Source organism: Protomyctophum parallelum (genome assembly GCF_964188405.1).
Source record: "Protomyctophum parallelum genome assembly, chromosome: 11".
In the NCBI taxonomy this organism is placed as follows: domain Eukaryota; kingdom Metazoa; phylum Chordata; class Actinopteri; order Myctophiformes; family Myctophidae; genus Protomyctophum; species Protomyctophum parallelum.
The window spans coordinates 46146579-46167364 of record NC_139707.1 but is presented as its reverse complement, the minus strand read 5'-3'; the positions used below and the strand labels follow the sequence as shown (position 1 = coordinate 46167364).

The following is a 20786-nucleotide window of genomic DNA, read 5'->3' as shown; positions in this document are numbered from 1 at the left end:
AAAAACCTTATGTTTCTATATCAGTGGTTCCCAAACCATTTCATGTCAAGGACCCTCAGAAATGATATGTAATCTAGGCTGCCGGCCCCCATATGTGTTGCGAGCTTCTATTTTCACTATTATTGATACTTTTGTACTTTGCATTTTTGTACTTTTTATACTTTAGTTTTGCTGTTTTGTTGCACTGTTGTAAGTTTACAGGTTGTTTGAGTGTTAGATGTGTAGTGGTTCTCATCCTGTTCACTGTTTTATTTTGGTTATCAGTTCATGTACAAAACTACGGACTTATAAATATAAATAATACATTGTTATGACGAAAAAATAACACAGGATTCATATTTAAACTGCAGGGGACCTCCCCAAAAAAAGCATTGTATTAAAATGGTCTTAAAAGTCATCAAATTGTCACATGTCATCTGTCATCTACTTTTTATTTACTTCATTCAATTTGTTTTACCCATAGCACGAGTCACTAAATAACGACATCAGAGGGAAAAATCAACATTGTAGATCTACTCAATTGTTATATTATATAAATCAATAAGTTGGGAGTGGGATATGCAGTGACACACACACACACACACACACACACACCAGTATTTTCAATATAATTTTGCGCACAATGAGTATACTTTTCACTTTCTTACTTTTTGTACTTTTACTCAAGTACATTTTGAACACTGGAATTTGACTTGTAACACTAGTTTTTTAATTAATTATTATTTATACTTTTACTGGAGCAAAACATGCGAGTCTGTATAGTCTACTAGTAATTCTTCGCTTTCATAAAGTTGTCATTGATGTAGTAACTGCATATGAACACTAGATGGGGCGAGAGCATCATCCTGTGCATAGAACTCGGATGGACAAAAGCTGCAAGAAGTAGGTTGATTTCATTTGAATCAGTGTCAGTGAGTGTGTCACAGTCAGTCAGTATCAGTCAACAACAGTTCGCATTGTCAGGGTGTCATACATACTGTCATGTATATTTAATGACAACACATGACTCGAAACGCAGATAAAGTTAACTATTACTAGGCTAAACTTTCGTTTTCACTTCAACATGCTGGTCGTAAGAATGCAAGTCGACTGTCTCTCGGCTCTTTGTTGTATGTGAAAAAACAAAACACATACAACACCGTTGTAATGGATTCGTAAAGAAGAAGAAGACATTCAGATGATCGCCGCCAGGACGTTTTAATTAATATAAGCTCGTCTTTTAAATCTTTAAACAGCCAGACATTATGAGGCGTTCTTCTCCATTGCATCAGGCCGCTTTGTGGCGGTGCGTTCTTCTCTGCCTCGCCGTGCGGATCAGCAGAGCCCAGTCACGTAAGTTTGTTTCACTTCTTTGACTGTCTCTGTCTCTGTGTCTGTTCTGTTGACTTGTTGACTGTTGTTGTGGGGTTTTTGTTTAGCAACTGTTCACACAGAGGAGGGTAACAAACAAACTCGTTCGCTTTGGTTTGCAGCCTACTGTCTGAACAACCAGTTTAATATCTCTAGCCCTTCATAGTTACGAGGAGGGAGATCTGGAAAAACATCACGTCATATAGCCTCTAACGTTTTATGCGACCGCACCCATTCCATGCATGCTCGATTTCTCATGTGGGATCAGTGTTAACTTTTTCACAATATTTTGATTTAGTCTTAGTCTTTTGAATAACACACCATTTAGTCTTAGTCCCATTTAGTCTTCTGAAAAACCTTAGTCGACTCAGTCTTTACTGTTAGTCTTAGTTAGTCTCAATGCAATGTTAATTGTGCCAGAAAATATTTAGTCCTATTTAGTCTTCTGAAAAACCTTAGTCGACTTAGTCTTTAGTCTTAGTCAACAAAATTAACACTGTGTGGGATTCATATGGGCTATAATAATAACTTCTGACAACTATTGTATTTATCACATACACACACACACACACACACACACACACACACACACACACACACACACACACACACACACACACACACACACACACACACCAGTGTCCATAGGTAGACACAGCCATGTGAATTAAACTATAGCCTATGCAAGCTTGTCTTCTTTGAGTCTGGCAAAATAGTTAAGTTCATACATTTATTATTATATAGTTTTTATTTTATTTAACTAGTAAAAACCACATTGAGACTGAAGTCTCTTTTACACAGTGTGAACTGGACAAGAGAAGTCTCTTTTACACAGTGTAAACTGGTCAAGAGAAGTCTCTTTTACACAGTGTGAACTGGCCTAGAGAAGTCTCTTTTACACAGTGACCCCTTTTCCACCGGTTAACCGGTTCAGTTCTTTTTGGTTTTCAGTCCATGAGCCAGAGCTCCAAAATTGGTGGGCAAACTATACCCTATATTAAATTGTTTATAGGATCAATACAAGTAAATTAATACATGATAACCCTTCCACAGTAGTAGCTTTTTCATGTTTTTGATTATTTTGCATATTTTCCTACATAATGCCTCATTTGCATATTTAAAAATGTAAAATTTGTAATACAATAAATCATTGTCTTCGTGTAAGTACTCAATTGGGAGAGTTTAATGGTGATAACAATCTAATATAGGTATGGTTTTGCCCACTCAATTCATAATTCACGTTTCAATTTTGGAGCTCTGGCTCATGGACTTAAAACCAAAAAGAACTGAACCGGTTCCCACTGGGAACCAACCGGTGGAAAAGGGGCCAGAGTGAACTGGACAAGAGAAGTCTCTTTTACACAGTGTGAACAGGACAAGATAAGTCTCTTTTACACAGTGTGAACTGGACAAGAGAAGTCTCTTTTACACAGTGTGAACTGGACAAGAGAAGTCTCTTTTACACAGTGTGAACTGGTCAAGAGAAGTCTCTTTTACACAGTGTGAACTGGACAAGAGAAGTCTCTTTTACACAGTGTGAACTGGCCTAGAGAAGTCTCTTTTACACAGTGTGAACTGGCCTAGAGAAGTCTCTTTTACACAGTGTGAACTGGCCTAGAGAAGTCTCTTTTACACAGTGTGAACTGGCCTAGAGAAGTCTCTTTTACACAGTGTGAACTGGCCTAGAGAAGTCTCTTTTACACAGTGTGAACTGGACAAGAGAAGTCTCTTTTACAAAGTGTGAACTGGACAAGAGAAGTCTCTTTTACAAAGTGTGAACTGGACAAGAGAAAGGAGACATACGTGACACAGCTCTGCCAGTAACAATAAATACAAGACAAAAAACAGGACAAAACATACAATACTCATAAATACAGAACCCACTACCGAAGAAGCTCAGAGGGAGAACAGGAACATCTAGTTATGCAACCAATAAAGACTAATAAATAAAAACTAAGCAACGAAATATGCTAGTAAAACTAAAAAGGAAGAGAACATTTGCTATACGTCAAAGCAGGAGCAGGGTTTGGGGAGTGTGACCATGATGGCAACCCTTTTAAAGCTCACTAGGGGAATCACAGCAGCCAGTTTGAGTCTGGTCTGTAGGTCATTGATGACCAGGGTCCGAAATAAGCAAGGCTTTTTTTCCCCCCAGCCTCAGATTTTGTTGGGGGCATTATTACTACTACTCCTGGTGAGAGCAGGAGTGGACCTGGTGAGACGTAGGAGGGGCCCGGCCAGGAGACAACCCACAGAGCCTAGTCCCTCCATGTGCCAGAAGTGTACCTCCCGGCCCTGGCAGAGTAGTTCTGGAGTAGTTCCAACGGATTGTGTGGCCCTGGTTTTTCCCTAGTAGGACTGATTGAGGGTAGCTACTGGGACGTGAGTCGGGACTTGATCACTCCCGGCTGGGTCGCCTGAGTGAGGGGTATGATGTTGGTAGACCCAAAACCCTGTTGACCTTAGGATACATCACTGAGGATACGTCCCAGGTGCATCCATGCGATGTTTTTTTTTTTTTTTAGTTATATGTGCATGTTCTTCACATACATTTTCTGTTACAGCCTTTTGTAATTTGCTTTGTTGGTTTTTTCCAGAAGATCTGTACCGGAGAGTAGGAGACAGCGCGGTGCTGAGACCAGACCTGTCCTCATCTGAGCCCATCACCTCCATATCATGGAAGCACGGGGACCACTTGGCCATCGAGTGGGACCGAGACGGAGGGGTTATTGAACCCTATCGTCAGTTCAGAGGTATATTCAGATTAGGGATGTCCCGATGCACTTTTTTCGCTTCCGATCCGATCCACGATACCTCGATTTCTGTGTTAGCCGATAGCGATAGCGAATACCGATACCAGTGTCGTGATCTCGTGTTGTGTTTATAGCTATAATATCTCGTATTGTGTTTATAGCAGACTCCTCACTCAAATGTGCATGTAGAAGCCATCCGCACTGATTTGTATGTCTATTTATTGTTATTATTATCACACTTGTTGTAGTTATTATTTGGCATTATTGGGCATTGGTTTGATGGGTTGTGTCACTGTTTGGACACCAAGGGCATGCCTCCCCAGGCCTAATTGATTGATTGAGAGAGCATATGTAGGCCTGGGTGATTGGGGAGCGGCATGCACCTGGTGGACAAACCAGTTTTACCAGATAGACAGATAGACAGACAGACAACACAGAAGAGACAAATGCTTGTAATGTACCATCACTGCACTTAAAAGGAAAGTAAATACAAACTACAATGACATTGAACCTGTGGACAATCTACTTCTTATATCTGCGTACATCCATAATCCCTATGTGCATCAGTGGGTTTGTTGGCTATAAGGTTGAAATGTTTGGAACCAACAAAGAGCCACAACAGTGCACTTGCAGTTTTGGCAACACCAAATCAAACTCCACATGTCCCAACATTTTATTTGCCTGCCATAGTGTCGACTCCTTACCCCGGTGTCGGATCGGCTTTGTAAACAAATATTGTACAGGGCAGTTATGACAAATGACTGACAAAGACGTTACTGACAATGATTTGTTTTACGAATGAAATTCTTTCAACACATTTATTTTTTTACAGGTGAATAGAAAAGATTCTGACACATTGTGATTAATGATAATTGTGACAGGCTTAAACAACAACCATGTCAACGCATTCCTCTAGGGCAGGCTACCCTGAACATCACAACCGCAGAGTTGAAGATCTCGGGTTTGACTGGAAACTTCAGCGGCAAGTATGAAGTGGAGGTCAACGGAAAACCAATCGCCAGCAGCAGCACAGTCCTTAAAGTTATATGTAGGTATATTATGTATAAAACTAGTTTAGGTCGACCTTTTGTGTGTGCGAGTGCGTGCGTGCGTGTGTGTGTTTTTTAAGCTTGTGAAGTTGTTTGTCATATCTAATGCAAGATCTTATTTAGGAACCCCCTTTTGGTGTTAGTGATGTATATTTTCTACCAACTTAAGAGAGAGAGACTGACGACGGACAGGCCAATGAAAGTTTCCAAGTCCATTTTATTATCAGAGTGTAGTACAAAAACGGCATCGCACGGACGAGCTCCTTCAGCCTGTCGGCTTGTGGGAGACTAACACACATTTAGACATTTCAGTAGGGTTTAAATACAACTCAAGACAAAGACAAAAGGTGGTCTCCTCGGGTTTCCCAAAACCCCCACTGTCCCCCCATATGGTAATAGCTAGGAACACAGTAGGTGCATGTCCTAACACAGCAAACAAACAACCCCCAACCATTTGTTTGTGGCCACTGGCTATTCTGAGATTCCTGGCCTGCTAAGTCATGACATGTTTGCTCAACTTAGAACAGTTATTTAAGTTATATTATTGTGAATTGTGATTTCCATATACATCATTCATTATGTTATGCTTTAGCTATTGAAAAATAGCAGATCTACAAGCTCATAGCGCGCCACCGAGTGGCACGCTAGGAGCTTGTAGGTCTGCTATTTTAGAAAAATCGAAGAACGACTGACATAGAAACATAGCTTTTTCAGAAAACTGTCAGGATGTAGAAGACATTTGTAGAATCTGATCTCAGGTCAAAATGGGTTGGTTACAAAGAAGCACTAATAACTATTAGTTTATTATCCCGTCAGTTCCTGTGTCCAAGCCCACCGTATCCTGGAGATGTGACGAGGGACTGACCAGCTGTCTCCTGAGCTGTGATGGCGGAGACGTCTCGGCCCAGGACGGTCAGGACCAGGTCATCTGGAGGAGAGACGTCCTCAAGGAGACGGACTTACCAAAACAGCTTAATATCACTAAGGTACGGACGGGGCAATTTGGACAAAGTCAAACATCACACCATTTTTGACGAAATACCTTTATCCACTGTGGTAAGATAATTGTGCACTTTTTACTATTTCAAAAATAGTGAAATGGTGGATCTACTAACATGCAGCTATTATTAGATATTTTGATTGAGTACTTTGTTAGTCAGAAATGAAAACGGCATGATGGTACAGTCGGACATTAAAGGAGAATTCCATACTAAAAGGCTTTCTTACCTTTCTTTGTAGTTGTTACGTCCCCACCAAAGAGGTCCGTGTGTTATTTTGTGCAAAAGCTCCTTATTAGCTATTTCCCCTAACATAAGCCCTAAATGAATTGCATTGGATTGAATGGAGCTATGGGGTGTTGTGCTAATTCGCTTATTTCCATCGCTCAAATTAATAATTTTTTGGTATATATGTTTGTATATCTTCATAATGTAAATACTATCCTAAAGTGGCACACTTTAGCAAATTAGCACAACGCCCCATTCAATTCCCATTCAATTCAATGCAATTCATTGAGGGCTTATGGTAGGGGAAATAGCCAATAAGGAGCTTTTACACAAAAAAACACCTGGACCTCTTTGGTGGGGACGTAACAACTACAAAGAAAGGTAAGAAAGCCTTCTAGCATGGAATTCTCCTTTAAGGCTAAAATGATAACGCAAAGAAGCTCCTGGGGACTAGTTTCCATTGTGGTCCTCCTGTGTATGTATTCAATTACCCTTCCTATTCCTACCTGAACTGGGAAACGGCACTTTAGCTCTTTTAATTGTTCCTCTAGGAGAGAGATGCAGACTACAAGGAGTTCAGGTGTGTTCTGGTGAACCAGGTCAGTGAGGAGAGCAGTGAACCTGTTGTCAACCCTCTGAGCAAAATGAGCAGAGCTCCTGGTGAGTTCAAGTTCAGCCACTGAAACCAAACATCGCTCACATACTGTAACCTTGTATCTTCTTCATATCTCAAATCAAACTCTATTGATGAAGCACATTTAAAACAACCAAGATTGACCCCCATTTAATGGCATTTCTATCTCTGGGACCCCCAACTCTGAGAGTGTACAAATGTACACTCTAGTCTAAGAGTTACAGACCCATAAGGGTCCATTTGGTTCCTAACTATCATTTAGCTGGGGACCCCCTGGAACTCCCTCAAGGACCCCTGGGGGTCCCCGGACCCCACTTTGGGAACCACTGGCCTACAGACAGTGTGGTACAGTGATGAATGAAACATCATTTCAAACGGCGCATCTTACCACGTAGCAGCCGTAGCCTACTGAAAATGGTTGATTCAATAACGGCTGTAACCAATTAAAGCCAACTGCATTGCGCACCGCAAAGCCGCGGTAAAAGTAAAACTTCTCGTAGTGCTCCCTCGCGCATGTGTCTAAATCGTTAAAGTAAAACTTTAGTGTGCGTGACTGCCATCATCACAAATGTGATGATGTTAGCTCAAGTGGGCATGGCTGTTTTTAGCCCAATGAGTGTTGAGTTTACAAAACTAATGCCTGGAATGGATCATGAAAACCTCCTAGTTTGACACGTCACATGCTACATAAAGCATAATACAATTTTGAATATTTTGCCTTCTATAGGTTAGTTTAAGTGCCATAAACATCAAGACGTCTAATTGGCAATTAAGTACCGGATGCCATTCCCTTGGGAATTTTCTTTAATTTAAAAAAAATATATATATATTTTTTTTCATCCATATTTTGAAAATTCCTCTAATCTGGTGTACAGGTGATGACATGCACATTACATGCATAATAGAATTACAAATTCTTTCTTTCTTTATAATGGGAGAATTGGCACTCAGAGCCTAAACTGGTGACCACCAGGTGGCGCTAAAAGAGGTATGGTCACATATTATGCCAATTATGAAAATTGCTCAACATAATGCAAGTTAGCATCCGGCAGTTTCTACATGCTGTGGACCCATACTCGACATTTCTAACATACAACCTTGGTGTACTCGACATGATGTCCGGGTTCACATCCTGGCAAGTGGACTATATACTGTACTATTATGACGCAGTCTTTAGAATACAGTGTGAAGCTGAGCCACTTGTTGTCATCTGTAGAGAAACTAGTGGAGGGTCAGAAGTGGATGACAGGGCTGACCGTCTTCATCTGCCTGCTAGCTGTCCTTGTAGTGGTGGCTCTAGTCCACAGATCCAAAGCAGGTAAGGACCACGGTTATCATATGGTTTAGCATCGGTGCTTTCTTTTAATTTTATTTTGACTTTGTTTTCAAGTTCAGTGGTGTTTTTAATTAAAGTGGGTTTGATAGTTCAGTTTAGTTTTTATTTTGTGAAAACGCATATGTTTTAATTTCGGGTTTTTTATTACGTTCAGTGTTAGTGTTTTTATAATTAGAATGGATTAGTCGGGGGCGAGATTCAACAAGGTCAGAATAAAATGCAGTAATATGCAACAGGCTAGAAGATCTTCAAGCTCTCAACACGTCACAGTGCAACGTGTTGTGAGCTGGTGTCATTATCTGCTGGCTTTGTCCATTTAGTTTTTATCAAGTGGACACTTTTCTGAGAGAGTAGGTTCCGAAGCACTTGTGTGCCAATTTCAAGTGAACGATTCTCATGGAATATTGACTTAATCTGCTGCACTACTTGTTTTTACAATTCTAGTTATTTAAAAATAATATGGTTATCTATAATGGCATGGTAAGGACCCAGCAGATGGTATATTTTAAATTTGATCAACATTTAATACTTTACATCTGATTTGACTTTTTTTAAATCACAGTGTTGGTTTGATATTATATACTAGTATCTGTCTGACTTATTTGTTTGTTCTTTTCAGGCTTCTGGTTCTACGACACAGGTAAGAAATCACACAGGTTGTGATGCTCTGCCCTTCATTCATTTGTTTGCTCTTTAATTAAAGACTTTAGGCAGTTTTTGCTCTATTTTATCTATTTATTTAGAGAGATGTGAAACTGACAGCAGAAAAGTGTCTTTGGGGTTCTTCAGTGGTTCTTGGGAAAAAGAAACTTGTAGCTTGTAGGTCGGCTATTTTTGAAAAATCGTGGAAATGTGGCGCAAGTCTTGGAATATTCTTTTAGAGCGACCGATTTTAACTCAAATCTTTGCCCCTGGAACAACATATTTTGAGCTGGGGGTCGGCGGCCAATTACATATAATTTTCCTCCTTGACATGAAATATTGAGTGATGTAGGCCTAGAAACATCAATCAATCAATCTTTATTTATATAGCTGCACATTTCAGACAACGAGTGCAGTTCAAAGTGCTTCACTGAAAGAGCAAAAATATAACAAGAAATAGCAAAAACAGAGAGAGAGCATCAACTACATAGTAATAGTAATAACAAAAACAAAAGAAGCAACTAAAACAGGAAACGGACATGCAATGATCTTAGGTAAAAGGCCTCATGGCTCGGCAAGGCTACTTTGTGCTGTCTCTCTCAAGTAACCTTGAGCTCTTCATGCCAAGGACGACTAAAATGATAATGCATTTGTCTGCGGAGACCCATCTTAAAACATGTTGTGACGGGGACCCCCAGAAGCAAAATTGTGTGTTGTATATACATATACAAATATTTTCACAATTTTGTGATGCCCTATACAATTTTCAATTTAGCAGACGCTCTTTTTTTTTTTTTGCGGCTTATGCCTTTTATTGGTTTTTGAAGGGACAGACAGTAGGCTGACAGGAAACGGGAGAGAGAGATGGGGGGAAGACATGCAGTAAAGGCCGTGTCGGGATCGGGAGTCGAACCCGCGGCACACTGCGACTGGACTACCAGTCGGGTGCCCAAGACGGTTACGCCACCGCCTGGGCCTTAGCAGACGCTCTTAATCCAGAGCAATTTTCAGTAAGCATTAAGCAAGAACAAAATACATAAAACATTTATAAAAATAAAAAAAGCCACCTGGCATTGCATACTGACTAAGTAAGCTAAGAATCAGTGGAATATCTCTATATAATGAAACTATGCACATAGAGAGATATGTCTACATAAAATGCTATCTAAGTTACATAAGTTGAGTTAGAGCCTTTTATTAGGTGCTAAGTAGACGCCTATACAGTCGTTCTGTATACTTTAGCACCTAATAAAAGGCTCTAAATGTCCGTGATGCTCCAGTGTCCTCTCCTCCTTCTGAAACGTATGTCCTTGTGCCTGTGAACTGAAGCAGCCGTTCCAGCCTTGAGGCGCGTTGGTAGGTAGACTCCCTTTGTTACATAAGTTGAGCCTTTGCATTCGCCTGTAAGGTCGTCAAGCCTCAAGGCGGAAGGTTGGGAGTGAGTCTGCAGTTCTGACTGCAATGGGAAGCAGTGCATTCCATGGTTTTTGGAGCCAGAAGGGAGAAGAGTTTGGGACGTGTGGAGCGTTTTGAGCTATGAGCTTGTAAATCTGCTGTTTTTTTAATAACCAAAGTATAATATGTGGTTTTACTGTAAGTGGTTGAAATGATCGTGACTCTATATTAATTAATACATTCTGGGCGGGAACCCTTTTTGGTGTTTTAGCTATTGAAAAATAGCAGATCTACAAGCTTGTAGGTCTGCTATTTTTTAAAAGACATTTTTAACTGAAATATTTGCTTCTGGGGGGTCCCTGGAACTACATATTTTGAGATGGGGGGGGGGGGTCCGTGGCCCAATAGAGATAATTCTGGGGGTCCACTGTGCACTGTCCACTGTGCACTGTCCACTGTCCACTGTGCACTGTCCACTGTCCACTGTGCACTGTCCACTGTCCACTGTGCACTGTCCACTGTCCACTGTGCACTGTCCACTGTCCACTGTCCACTTCTGCATACCGATAGGCTAGGAGTCATAACAGGACATGGGATCTGCTCTATCGCAGTGGTTCTCAAAGTGGGGTCCGGGGACCCCCAGGGGTCCTTGAGGAAGTTCCAGGGGGTTGATGGATATATTTAGGAAATGGAACCATGGATATGTACAGTATGTAACTCTGAGAGTGTACACATGGAACCAAATATACCCCGTCAGGGTCCAGAGTTAAATTAACACTGATTATAATACAATATAAATTGGGGTCCCAGAGATAAAAATGGGGGTCCGTAGCCTAATGCATGTCAAACTGGGGGGGTCCTTGAAATTAATATGGTTGACAATCACTGCTAGAGCCGTGAAGAATCTTCTCTTATGGGGGTCCCTCCCTCCCTCCCTGGCATATCTTTTTTCAAATGGGGGTCCGCGGGCTAACAAAGTATCAATTTGATTGAATTTGACAATGAGAAAGATTGAGAATGCGTAGTACAATGTTTGGTGTGTTCTAGCTCTGGTCCATAGCTCTAAATGAGCTATGGACCAGTGCTAGGTGTGTTCAGGCCTTCACACCAGTGGCTCTCCACTTTCTATCATGTCAATCAAGACAAGGACCTCCCAATTAATTTGCAACCTATTTCATTGAAATCCAATGAGACCATCGTCTCTTTCTCAATGGCTCCCTGTGTAGAAATGGGTGCCATGTATTGTATTTATTTGACCACGCGGAAATATGTTGTTTAATTGTTTAAATGCGTTGTGAGATTGTACATGGGCGATGTATTGGGGTTGAAATGGGTCTGCTGCATTAACCCATTCTGACCGGGCACCCATTTTGGTGTCAGCATCATGTTATGCTTTAGCTATTTAAAAATAGCAGATCTACAAGCTCATATCGCGCCACCGAGTGGCGCGATACGAGCTTGTAGGTCTGCTATTTTTGAAAAATCGAAGAGCGACTGACATTTCTAGAATCTGATCTCAGGTCAGAATGGGTTAATCAGACCAGTGTGTGTCCCAGTGGAAACTTCGTATGAATCTGATCTCAGGTCAGAATGGGTTAAAGGACCACTTCACCACTTTTCAACCTAGCTTCATATAATAGGTCCTCACTAATCATCATGAAAAAATGGCGCAATTTTTGTCTACTCGGTCTGTGTCTCATAGGAGGGCTGTGGGCAGTTCAGTAACCGTCTTCCAGTGACATCATCGATGGGGAAGACAAGCTAATATACACTGCAGGCTTTCTAGTCCTGGAAAGTTGCAATGCGAAAATGGAAGCCATCGTTCTCACGATAATGAAAATCTTTTTTTTTTTTTTTGTAAAAAAATCTTGTTTAAAAAAAAGATCTGCCTAATGATGATGTCACTGGAAGACGGTTTCTGAACTGCCCACAGCCATGCTATGAGACACAGACTGAGTAGAAAGAAATTGTACCATTGTATCATGATTATTAGTGAGGACCTATTATATGAAGATAGGTTGAAAAGTGGTGAAGTGGTCCTTTAACAAAATGACTGATTTTCTTTTTCTTCTGCAGAATTCATGCCGTGGGAAGCAAGTGAGTAATTATATTTGTGTGGTGTTATGGATAAAAACAGACACAATGAAATAACAGTGATGGCAACAGATTAAAGAACATTAGTGTGATCCTGAACCCAAGTCGAATTTAATGTCCCACTTTGATTTCTTGTCTTGCTTCACCATTCTAGACTTCTGGCGACGATCGGAGACAGGCAAGTTTCAGCCGTTTGTTTTCGATTCTGTGTTTCTGGTTTTTATTCAGCGTTTCTCATTCTTTGCTGTCACCAGTGTTGTTTTTGGCAGCAAATTTCTATTTTAGTTTATTCATAGTCTTTGGACTGAAACTTAATTTAGTTTTCATCATATTTTAGTCACCTGGAATGTCTTAGTGTTAGTCTAGTTTTAGTCGGCTAAATCTACAGTTGATTTAGTCGAACAAAATGTATTTTGGCGGGCCTTGATGCCGTCGTAATGAGTGTTTTTACACTTGCTGTAAAAACACTCATCTACGATCTACAAGCTCACAACGCGTTGCGCTGCGACGCGTTGTGAGCTTGTAGATCGGCTATTTTCAGCATGCAACCAAGTGTAAAATGACTTATACTGGATCTCTTGTCCACTATAGTCCCTTCCTAACATTTTAGTCTAGTTTTTATTTGTCTACGAAATTGTCAGTATATTTAGTCTTAGTTTTAGTCATCGTAGCTTAGTTTTCATTTAGTTTCCATTTGTTTTTGTCAGTGGAAAAAGGTAGTCGACGAGCATTTTTCGTCTTAGTTTTAGTCGATGAAAACGACACTGGCTGTCACACACCGTACTGTCTGTCATGATGTCGTTCTGTGTACATTTATGTCCTCCTCTCTCTCCTCCTCTCTTTCAGCGGGGGCAGATCACGCTGCTAATGGCAGAGCCGTGTCAAATGCAGGCAAGTACTTTACTCGACTTTAAAACCCATTTTGGGGTGGGAACCCCTGGCCTGTTGGTGTTTTAAGCATTATGTTCTACTTTAGCTATTGAAAAATAGCAGATCTACAAGCTCATAGCGCGCCACCGAGTTGTTTAATCGATTACTTCCCTCTGCACTAATACTGTTTTTCTATGTTCTTTAATGAATGTTGGGTAATTAACTGTTAATTAACAGCATATTGTACTTAACTTCAAAGTATTGCTCTTTGTCTTTGTACTTAACTTCAAAGTATTGCTCTTTGTCTTTAAGGGCTGTATTTTGCGTGTCTTAAGTACCAGGTCTTATTCCCTAACTTGAGTAAACTAAAGACCTGGAGGCGTGGTCAATGCTCTTTGGCCACTCAGAATAGCCAAATGGCATTGACCACGCCTCCAGGTCTTTAGTTTACTCAAGTTAGGGAATAAGACCTGGTACTTAAGACACGCAAAATACAGCCCTAAGTGTCTAAATGGTTTGGCACCCATTTATTTATCTGAACTGCTGAAACCCTATTCTCCGACACGGACGCTCAGGTCCTCTGACCAGCTCAGAGGTTACCAAGCTTTTGCAGTGGCAGTCCCAAGCTCTGGTATGAGCTGCCTCTGCACACAAGACAAGCCCCCACCCTCCAGGTGTTTAAGTCATTCTGACCTGAGATCAGATTCATACGAGGTTTCCGCCGGACACACACTGGTCTGATGAACCCATTCTGACCTGAGATCAGATTCTAAAAATGTCAGTCGCTCTTCGATTTTTCAAAAATAGCAGACCTACAAGCTCGTATCGCGCCACTCGGTGGCGCGATATGAGCTTGTAGATCTGCTATTTTTAAATAGCTAAAGCATAACATGATGCCAACACCAAAATGGGTGCCTGTTGCATGTCGTTTGTGGTTGTTTTGTGGTTTTTCAATGAAGTTGTGTTTTTTTAATGCTTTTTATTGTTTTACTGTAAAGCACTTTGGTACAACGTTGTTGTTTTAAAATGTGCTATATAAATAAAGATGGTATGGTATGGTATGGTTAACCTGCTTTCAGAGGCTGCTGAGTCCAACGGCACCAACGCTGCCAGAGAACAGAGACATGAAGGCAAGACACACACACACACACACACACACACACACTTTAAGAATTTATTTATGTCCACACAAAGGAAAAAAAGGACACAAACATTATGGGTGCAGTTATGTTACAATCACAAGCCTATGACACATGTCTTGGAATCATGAATGATACAGCAAGAATGTCACTCAGCAGCGTCTCTGATAGCCACACACACACACACAGACACACACACACACACACACACACACACACACACACACACACACTACCACTCTGCAACACACACGAGTGACTAATTCCTGTGCCAGTTATTATAATATATGATCGTCATTTTCATATACTTTATTTCTATAGAGAGTGAGTGACAATTATATTGAATTTTAAAAACAAAATTAGTTGTTATTTATAACTTTATTTATCATTTTCTTGCATGTGCCAAGATGGGTTTAAATATAGTCATGTATTCATTTATTTGGCAGAAGCTGAACTCATGGCGGAAACTGCGATCCCGTAACTTTTGACTCCATAGAGCTACCAGACCTCAACCAAGACACAGTAACTCTAGACTCCATAGAGCTACCAGACCTCAACCAAGACCCAGTAACTCTAGACTGCATAGATCTACCAGACCTCAACCAAGACCCAGTAACTCTAGACTCCATAGAGCTACCAGACCTCAACCAAGACCCAGTAACTCTTGACAGCATCAAAAGCAGAGACATGCATTTGATTTGCACCCCCCCCCCCCCCCCCCCCCACACACACACACACACCCACACCTTACTTTTCAGGATTCAAATTCAAAATGAGCGAGCGCTAAACCCTTGTAGATCTGTTACCGTTTGTCGTTTGATCAAGTAGGGGGGAAAAAAAGTAAATACACAAAAAGTTAAGAATATGGAGAGATCTATACAGCAATAAGTTATAACTAAAAATGCCACAGGCGTTCCGAGCTTGAAATGTTAGAACAGTATATTGGTGTAAATTAAAACCCCACCAGGGTTCAGTTTAAACCTGTTTTGATCCGTTACACTTTAACGGATCAAAACAGGTTAACCCATTCTGGGCAGGAACCCCTTTTGGTGTTTTAAGCATCGTTATGCTTTAGCTATTGAAAAATAGCAGACCTACAATTTCACGAGCTTGTAGGTCTGCTATTTTTGAAAAATCATGAAAATGTGCCTCAAATCTTTGAATATACAGTATATTATTATTACAGAGTGAACATTTTAACCCATTCTGACCTGAGATCAGATTCATACGAGGTTTCCACTGGACACACACTGGTCTGATTAACCCATTCTGATTCTAAAAATGTCAGTCGTTCTTTGATTTTTCAAAAAATAGCAGACCTACAAGCTCGTATCGCGCCACCGAGTGGCGCGATACGAGCTTGTAGATCTGCTATTTTTCAATAGCTAAAGCATAACATGATGCTAACACCAAAATGGGTGCCCGTTCAGAATGGGTTAACTCAAATCTTTGCTTCTGGGGGGTCCCTGGAACAACATATTTTGAGATGGAGGTCGGTGGCCAATTACATATAATTTTTAGGATCCTTTACATGAAATATCGAGCACCACTGACATAGAAACATGGGGTATTTCAGAAAACTGTCAGAATTTAGAAGACTTTTTTTTTTTTTTTCGACGTCAGGCCTAAATGTTTCGATCCGGATCAAAACGGGTTAATCCATTTTGTGCGGGAACCCCTTTTTGTGTTTTAAGCATTATGTTATGCTTTAGCTATTGAAAACATTGCAGATCTACAAGCTCATAGCGCTACGAGCTTGTAGGTCTACTATTTTTGAAAATGTGGCGTATACATTTGGAATATACTGTGTATTCTTTCAGAGCGAAGTTTTTAACTCAAATGTTTGCTTGGGGGGGGGGGGGGGGGGGGCAACATATTTTCAGATGTGGGGTTAGCGGCCAATTACATAATAATTTCCGGGGTGCTTGACAAGACATGAAATATTGAGCACCAACATGAGGTTTTTTTCAGAAAATTGTCATGATTTAGAAGACTTTTTTTCTTTTTTTATTCCGACGTCGTGCCTAAATGGGTTTTAAACTGAACCCTGGTTGGTGTACCTGTGTGTAACTCATGGTCCAGTAGAACCTGGGACCGCCGTGTTCTGTGCTGTGAAGAACACAGAGCAGTTAGTTCAGTTCACAGCAGAGGAAACCAAGGAGGAGAAGAAAGAAAGGTCCCCATTGTCGTGTGTTCTGTCTGTCACTTTGCTCAAACGACAACCGAGGCATTGTGTGTGTGTGTGTGTGTGTGTGTGTGTGTGTGTGTGTGTGTGTGTGTGTGTGTCGTGCATGTTAATTGTACTTGAAACGGGCCTTCTGTCTATCCAAATGCATACTTTTCTTTCTGTGAGACTATTCTGATTTGGAACATGCTAGAAGTGTCATTGAGTAAATATGGTTGTTGCGATGAATGACTGTACTAATGGCAAGAGATCAATCAAAAATAGTTCGAGAATTGTGTTTTTAAGCTCTGTTGTTGTTATTGTTGTTGTTTTTAAAACGAATGCTAATGATCACATTATGTTGTACTAGATGTTATAAATACCAATATTTCTACAATGCACTCCCCAAGTGTGTAGTTAATGATGGAGGCGTTTGTCTATAGGCTTAACTGCTGTTAATTCTTCTTATTTTTATGATGCCATTTAATGTATGTGGTTTTATGGGCGGTCCTGTAATTGCAAACACGGAACAATTGTATATAAAACGGCGTGCCCTTTCTGATATATTTGAGCGTGTACTACAGTAACCTGCCTTCGGAACGGTAACGGGTACGGTCGCCCCAATTCCATCTAGTTTTACTGAGAATAAGGTTAGAAATAAGTTTAGGGTTAGGCATAGTTTTACCGGGGTTAAGTTTAGGAAATAGGGTTAGGTTTAGGCATAGTTTTACTGAGGTTAAGGTTAGCAATAGGGTTAGGTTCAACCGTTTAAGCATAATTTACTTAGATTACTTTAGGAATACCAGGCGCGCTGTTCTGCCGGGGCGAGTTTGTTAAAGGTGTGAGTTGGTAAAGGGGTGAGTTGTTTGGTATTCTTTGGAACAACATGCCTTGTCAACATGCCTTGTCAAAATCCATTCATTTGTATTCTGCACTGTAAATGTTTTTCTTTTGTTTTTAGTTGGGGTTTTTTTCCCCTTATTTACATAAAAGTGTATTGTCCCAAACTAATGTGCTGAAAAAATATATATTTTGAAATAACATTTCACCTTCAGTTGTTTGAGCCCAAACATTTTCAGTTAATATCTTCCTTCACTAAATCTGATCATCTTAGTAAAAGTACTGACTGACGAGAGAATAGAAATCTCAAGCAATATCTGTATGTGTATTTTGTGGTTATTACAATATCCTCCACTAGATGGTAGTAAAACTAAACACCTATGTCTGGTTCGGAATATTACTTGCACAGGTCAGGAGAGCCGGCTCCGTCTTTTGAGCTAATTTAGAACTTCCTGTCTGAGAGCTAGCTAATTTAAGACATCCGGTTGTCTTCAGAATAAAATAAGGTTATTTAATTAATAATTATTACATTACATTATTAGTATTATTATTACATTACAGTTATTGTAAAGACACATTATGTTTCTGTGTAAAAATAAGTAATTAAATAACATCAAAAAGTTATCTAAATGGATAAATGCTATTCACTGGAGTGAATATTCTATTATATTCTAAAAACGACTTATAAATCCTAAAGCCTTGTTTATACTTCACTGTGCAACGGTCCTATGCTGGACAATAGCAGATATGCAAACTCACAGCACATCTCATTCAAGACACTGAACTTGCAGATCTGCCATTTTTGAACACACTATAAAGTTAACCATTTATCATGCTGCTCTACGTGGCACTGCATTCTGTGACATTAAACCAAATGGCATTTTCCACTATGACACTACTGTTCTACATTTTTGTCTAATAAAATAGGCTATTAATTTAATCAATCAAACTGCATTAACTAACATAGATACTACTAACCAAGCTATCCATGTCAACATGCTCTATAGGAGTCTCAATAACAGGTATAAGTAACGTTTAATGTTTAGTAATTTTTAATGTAGCAGAAGAGGCCATTTATTGAACAGAGTTTTGCACAATTTTAACATCCCAGATCGATTGAAATATGAATCTACTGTGCTGTGCTACACCATGATATATTAAGAGTACAATAACATTCCATTGTGAATAAAAACGTATTAACCACAGTGTAATGCTAAAGGTTTCATCACAGGGCTGTCTGCTTCATGTAATATCATTAAAAGTGTTGTTGGTGACAGTTATATGAGTTGGAAGCATTAAGACCCATTTTAACCCCCAATGGCTTCCTTTCTGACAAATAACGTTATTGTAAAAAAAAAAAAAGATTCACGCGTTCATATGTAGCTTGGTACCCTGATAAACCCTGATAATAAACCCTGATAATGCGCCCAGAGAGGCAACACGATTCCAACGAGCCCACCCCCGTCCAAAACGGTTGAGAAATGACAGAATTACCATTTGGGGGTCCCTGGGGCGTCCCGGGGGGTCCCCGAACCTACAAAACCCTGAGAACGCCCCCAGGGGGGCGACACGATTCCAACGAGCCCACCCCGTCCAAAATGGTTGAGAAATGACAGAGTTACCATTTGGGGGTCCCTGGGGGGTCCCGGGGGGTCCCCGAACCTCCAAAACCCTGAGAACGCCCCCAGGGGGGCGACACGATTCCAACGAGCCCACCCCGTCCAAAACAGTTGAGAAATGACAGTTACCATTTGGGGGTCCCTGGGTGGTCCCGGGGGGTCCCTGAACCTTGAGCGCCCTAAATACGCCCCCATGGGGGCGACACGATTCCAACGAGCCCACCCCCGTCCAAAACAGTTGAGAAATGACAGAGTTACCATTTGGGGGTCTACATGCATGATATATTATTAGGAGTACAATAACTTTGCATTGTGAATAAAAAGGTATAGCCACAGTGGGGTTGCAGTGTAATGCTGAAGGTTTAATCACAGGGCTGTCTGCTTTATCTATTATGATTAAACGTGCATTCTGGTATTGTGAATCAATGATTGAGAAAAACATCAGAGGGGTTTGAACCCGTGAAGTTATATAAAGTTGTATTCAAAGTCGGGTGTATACACCGCTAGACCACTGAGGACGCTGCCAGGAAGGGGACTCATGTCTGTATTGACTATTTAAGCCGTGACGTAACCCGCTTCCGGGTCTTACAAGAAAATCGCGGCAAAAGACTCGCAGGCGTGGCCTCACGTCACACCCGGAAGGAAGTGACGGCCCCCTCAAATACGGAAGAGACGCGTGGAGGGGGTTTTGCTCAGTGTTGTTTTGATTCTGCCACGTCACCATGTCGGTCGTCCTCGTGTCCGCAGCAAGCAGGTACGTTAAATGTTATTTAATACTTAACGTTGTTGTTGTTCAAACATCTGTGATCACTTTATATGTTAACTTGTTGTGATGTTTATATATTATGTTCGTGCCACTGAGTAAAACCGTGTTCCAGTAGCCCAATGGTTACCCTCGGCGCTTAGTAGACAACAGGGCCCGGGTTCGAATCCCCATCGAGGACTGAGAGTTAGCTTCATTCTTACCAAACTAGCACAATTGTTTTAGCTTTTCTCGTCGAGGTCCATTATTCATTCAGTATTTGAGGCAAAAAATGGTGGTCCCGTGGCTCAGATACTGAATGAATAAAGGACCTCGACTTGATGCAAACAAACAGTGTTGTGTTTGTTAAGAAGAAAAGAAACTCGGTCATCGACTGTTCTAACCATTCGGCTACTGGATCATGGTTTTATAAAGTAGTAGTAACATATATGAACACAACACAGTAGGAACAGAGCATTCTGGGATGCACGCTAGTTCGTTAGCTAGCTAGCGTGCTGCCGTCGTGAACGTGCACAATGATAGTCAACGGACCAGCGCGTTCATGTGTTTGGGGCCAGGCTGCAATACCTTCATTCGGCCACTATGTCCATTTTGCCTCAGGGTTTCCTCTGGGTGCCTTCTCTATTCATAATATACTCTATGCTCACAATGGTGGTCAGTGGCTCAAATGGGTCTGAGAGGCTAAATGGCCTCAAATGGTGGTCCGTGGCTGAATAAATAATCGACTAGAGGTGAACAGAGTAGTGTTTAGATGGTTCTGTTATGACTGCATGCTGTAGTGTTTAGATGGTTCTGTTATGACTGAATGTTGTAGTATTTAGATGGTTCTGTTATGACTTCCCCTCTGCATGTTGTAGTGTTTAGATGGTTCTGTTATGACTTCTCCTCTGCATGCTGTAGTGTTTAGATGGT

General features: G+C 40.8%; 1 protein-coding gene across 2 annotated transcripts; it reads left to right on the top strand.

Moving 5' to 3' along the window:
* The first annotated feature begins 942 nt into the window (after nucleotides 1-942).
* On the top strand, nucleotides 943-15662 carry LOC310867201 (uncharacterized protein). 2 transcript variants are annotated; one of them, XM_083777078.1, is made up of 12 exons: nucleotides 943-1332; nucleotides 3951-4103; nucleotides 5020-5151; nucleotides 5969-6138; nucleotides 6930-7038; nucleotides 8229-8330; nucleotides 8968-8988; nucleotides 12462-12482; nucleotides 12634-12657; nucleotides 13326-13370; nucleotides 14429-14479; nucleotides 14935-15662. In XM_083777078.1, the coding sequence occupies exons 1-12, from the start codon at nucleotides 1245-1247 to the stop codon at nucleotides 14967-14969; spliced, it is 951 nt and encodes a 316-aa protein (XP_083633204.1). In that variant the 5' UTR covers nucleotides 943-1244; the 3' UTR covers nucleotides 14970-15662. The 2 variants fall into 2 exon arrangements, with proteins under 2 accessions (XP_083633204.1, XP_083633203.1); XM_083777077.1 differs by having other exon boundaries at nucleotides 3948-4103.
* The last annotated feature ends 5124 nt before the right edge of the window (nucleotides 15663-20786 follow it).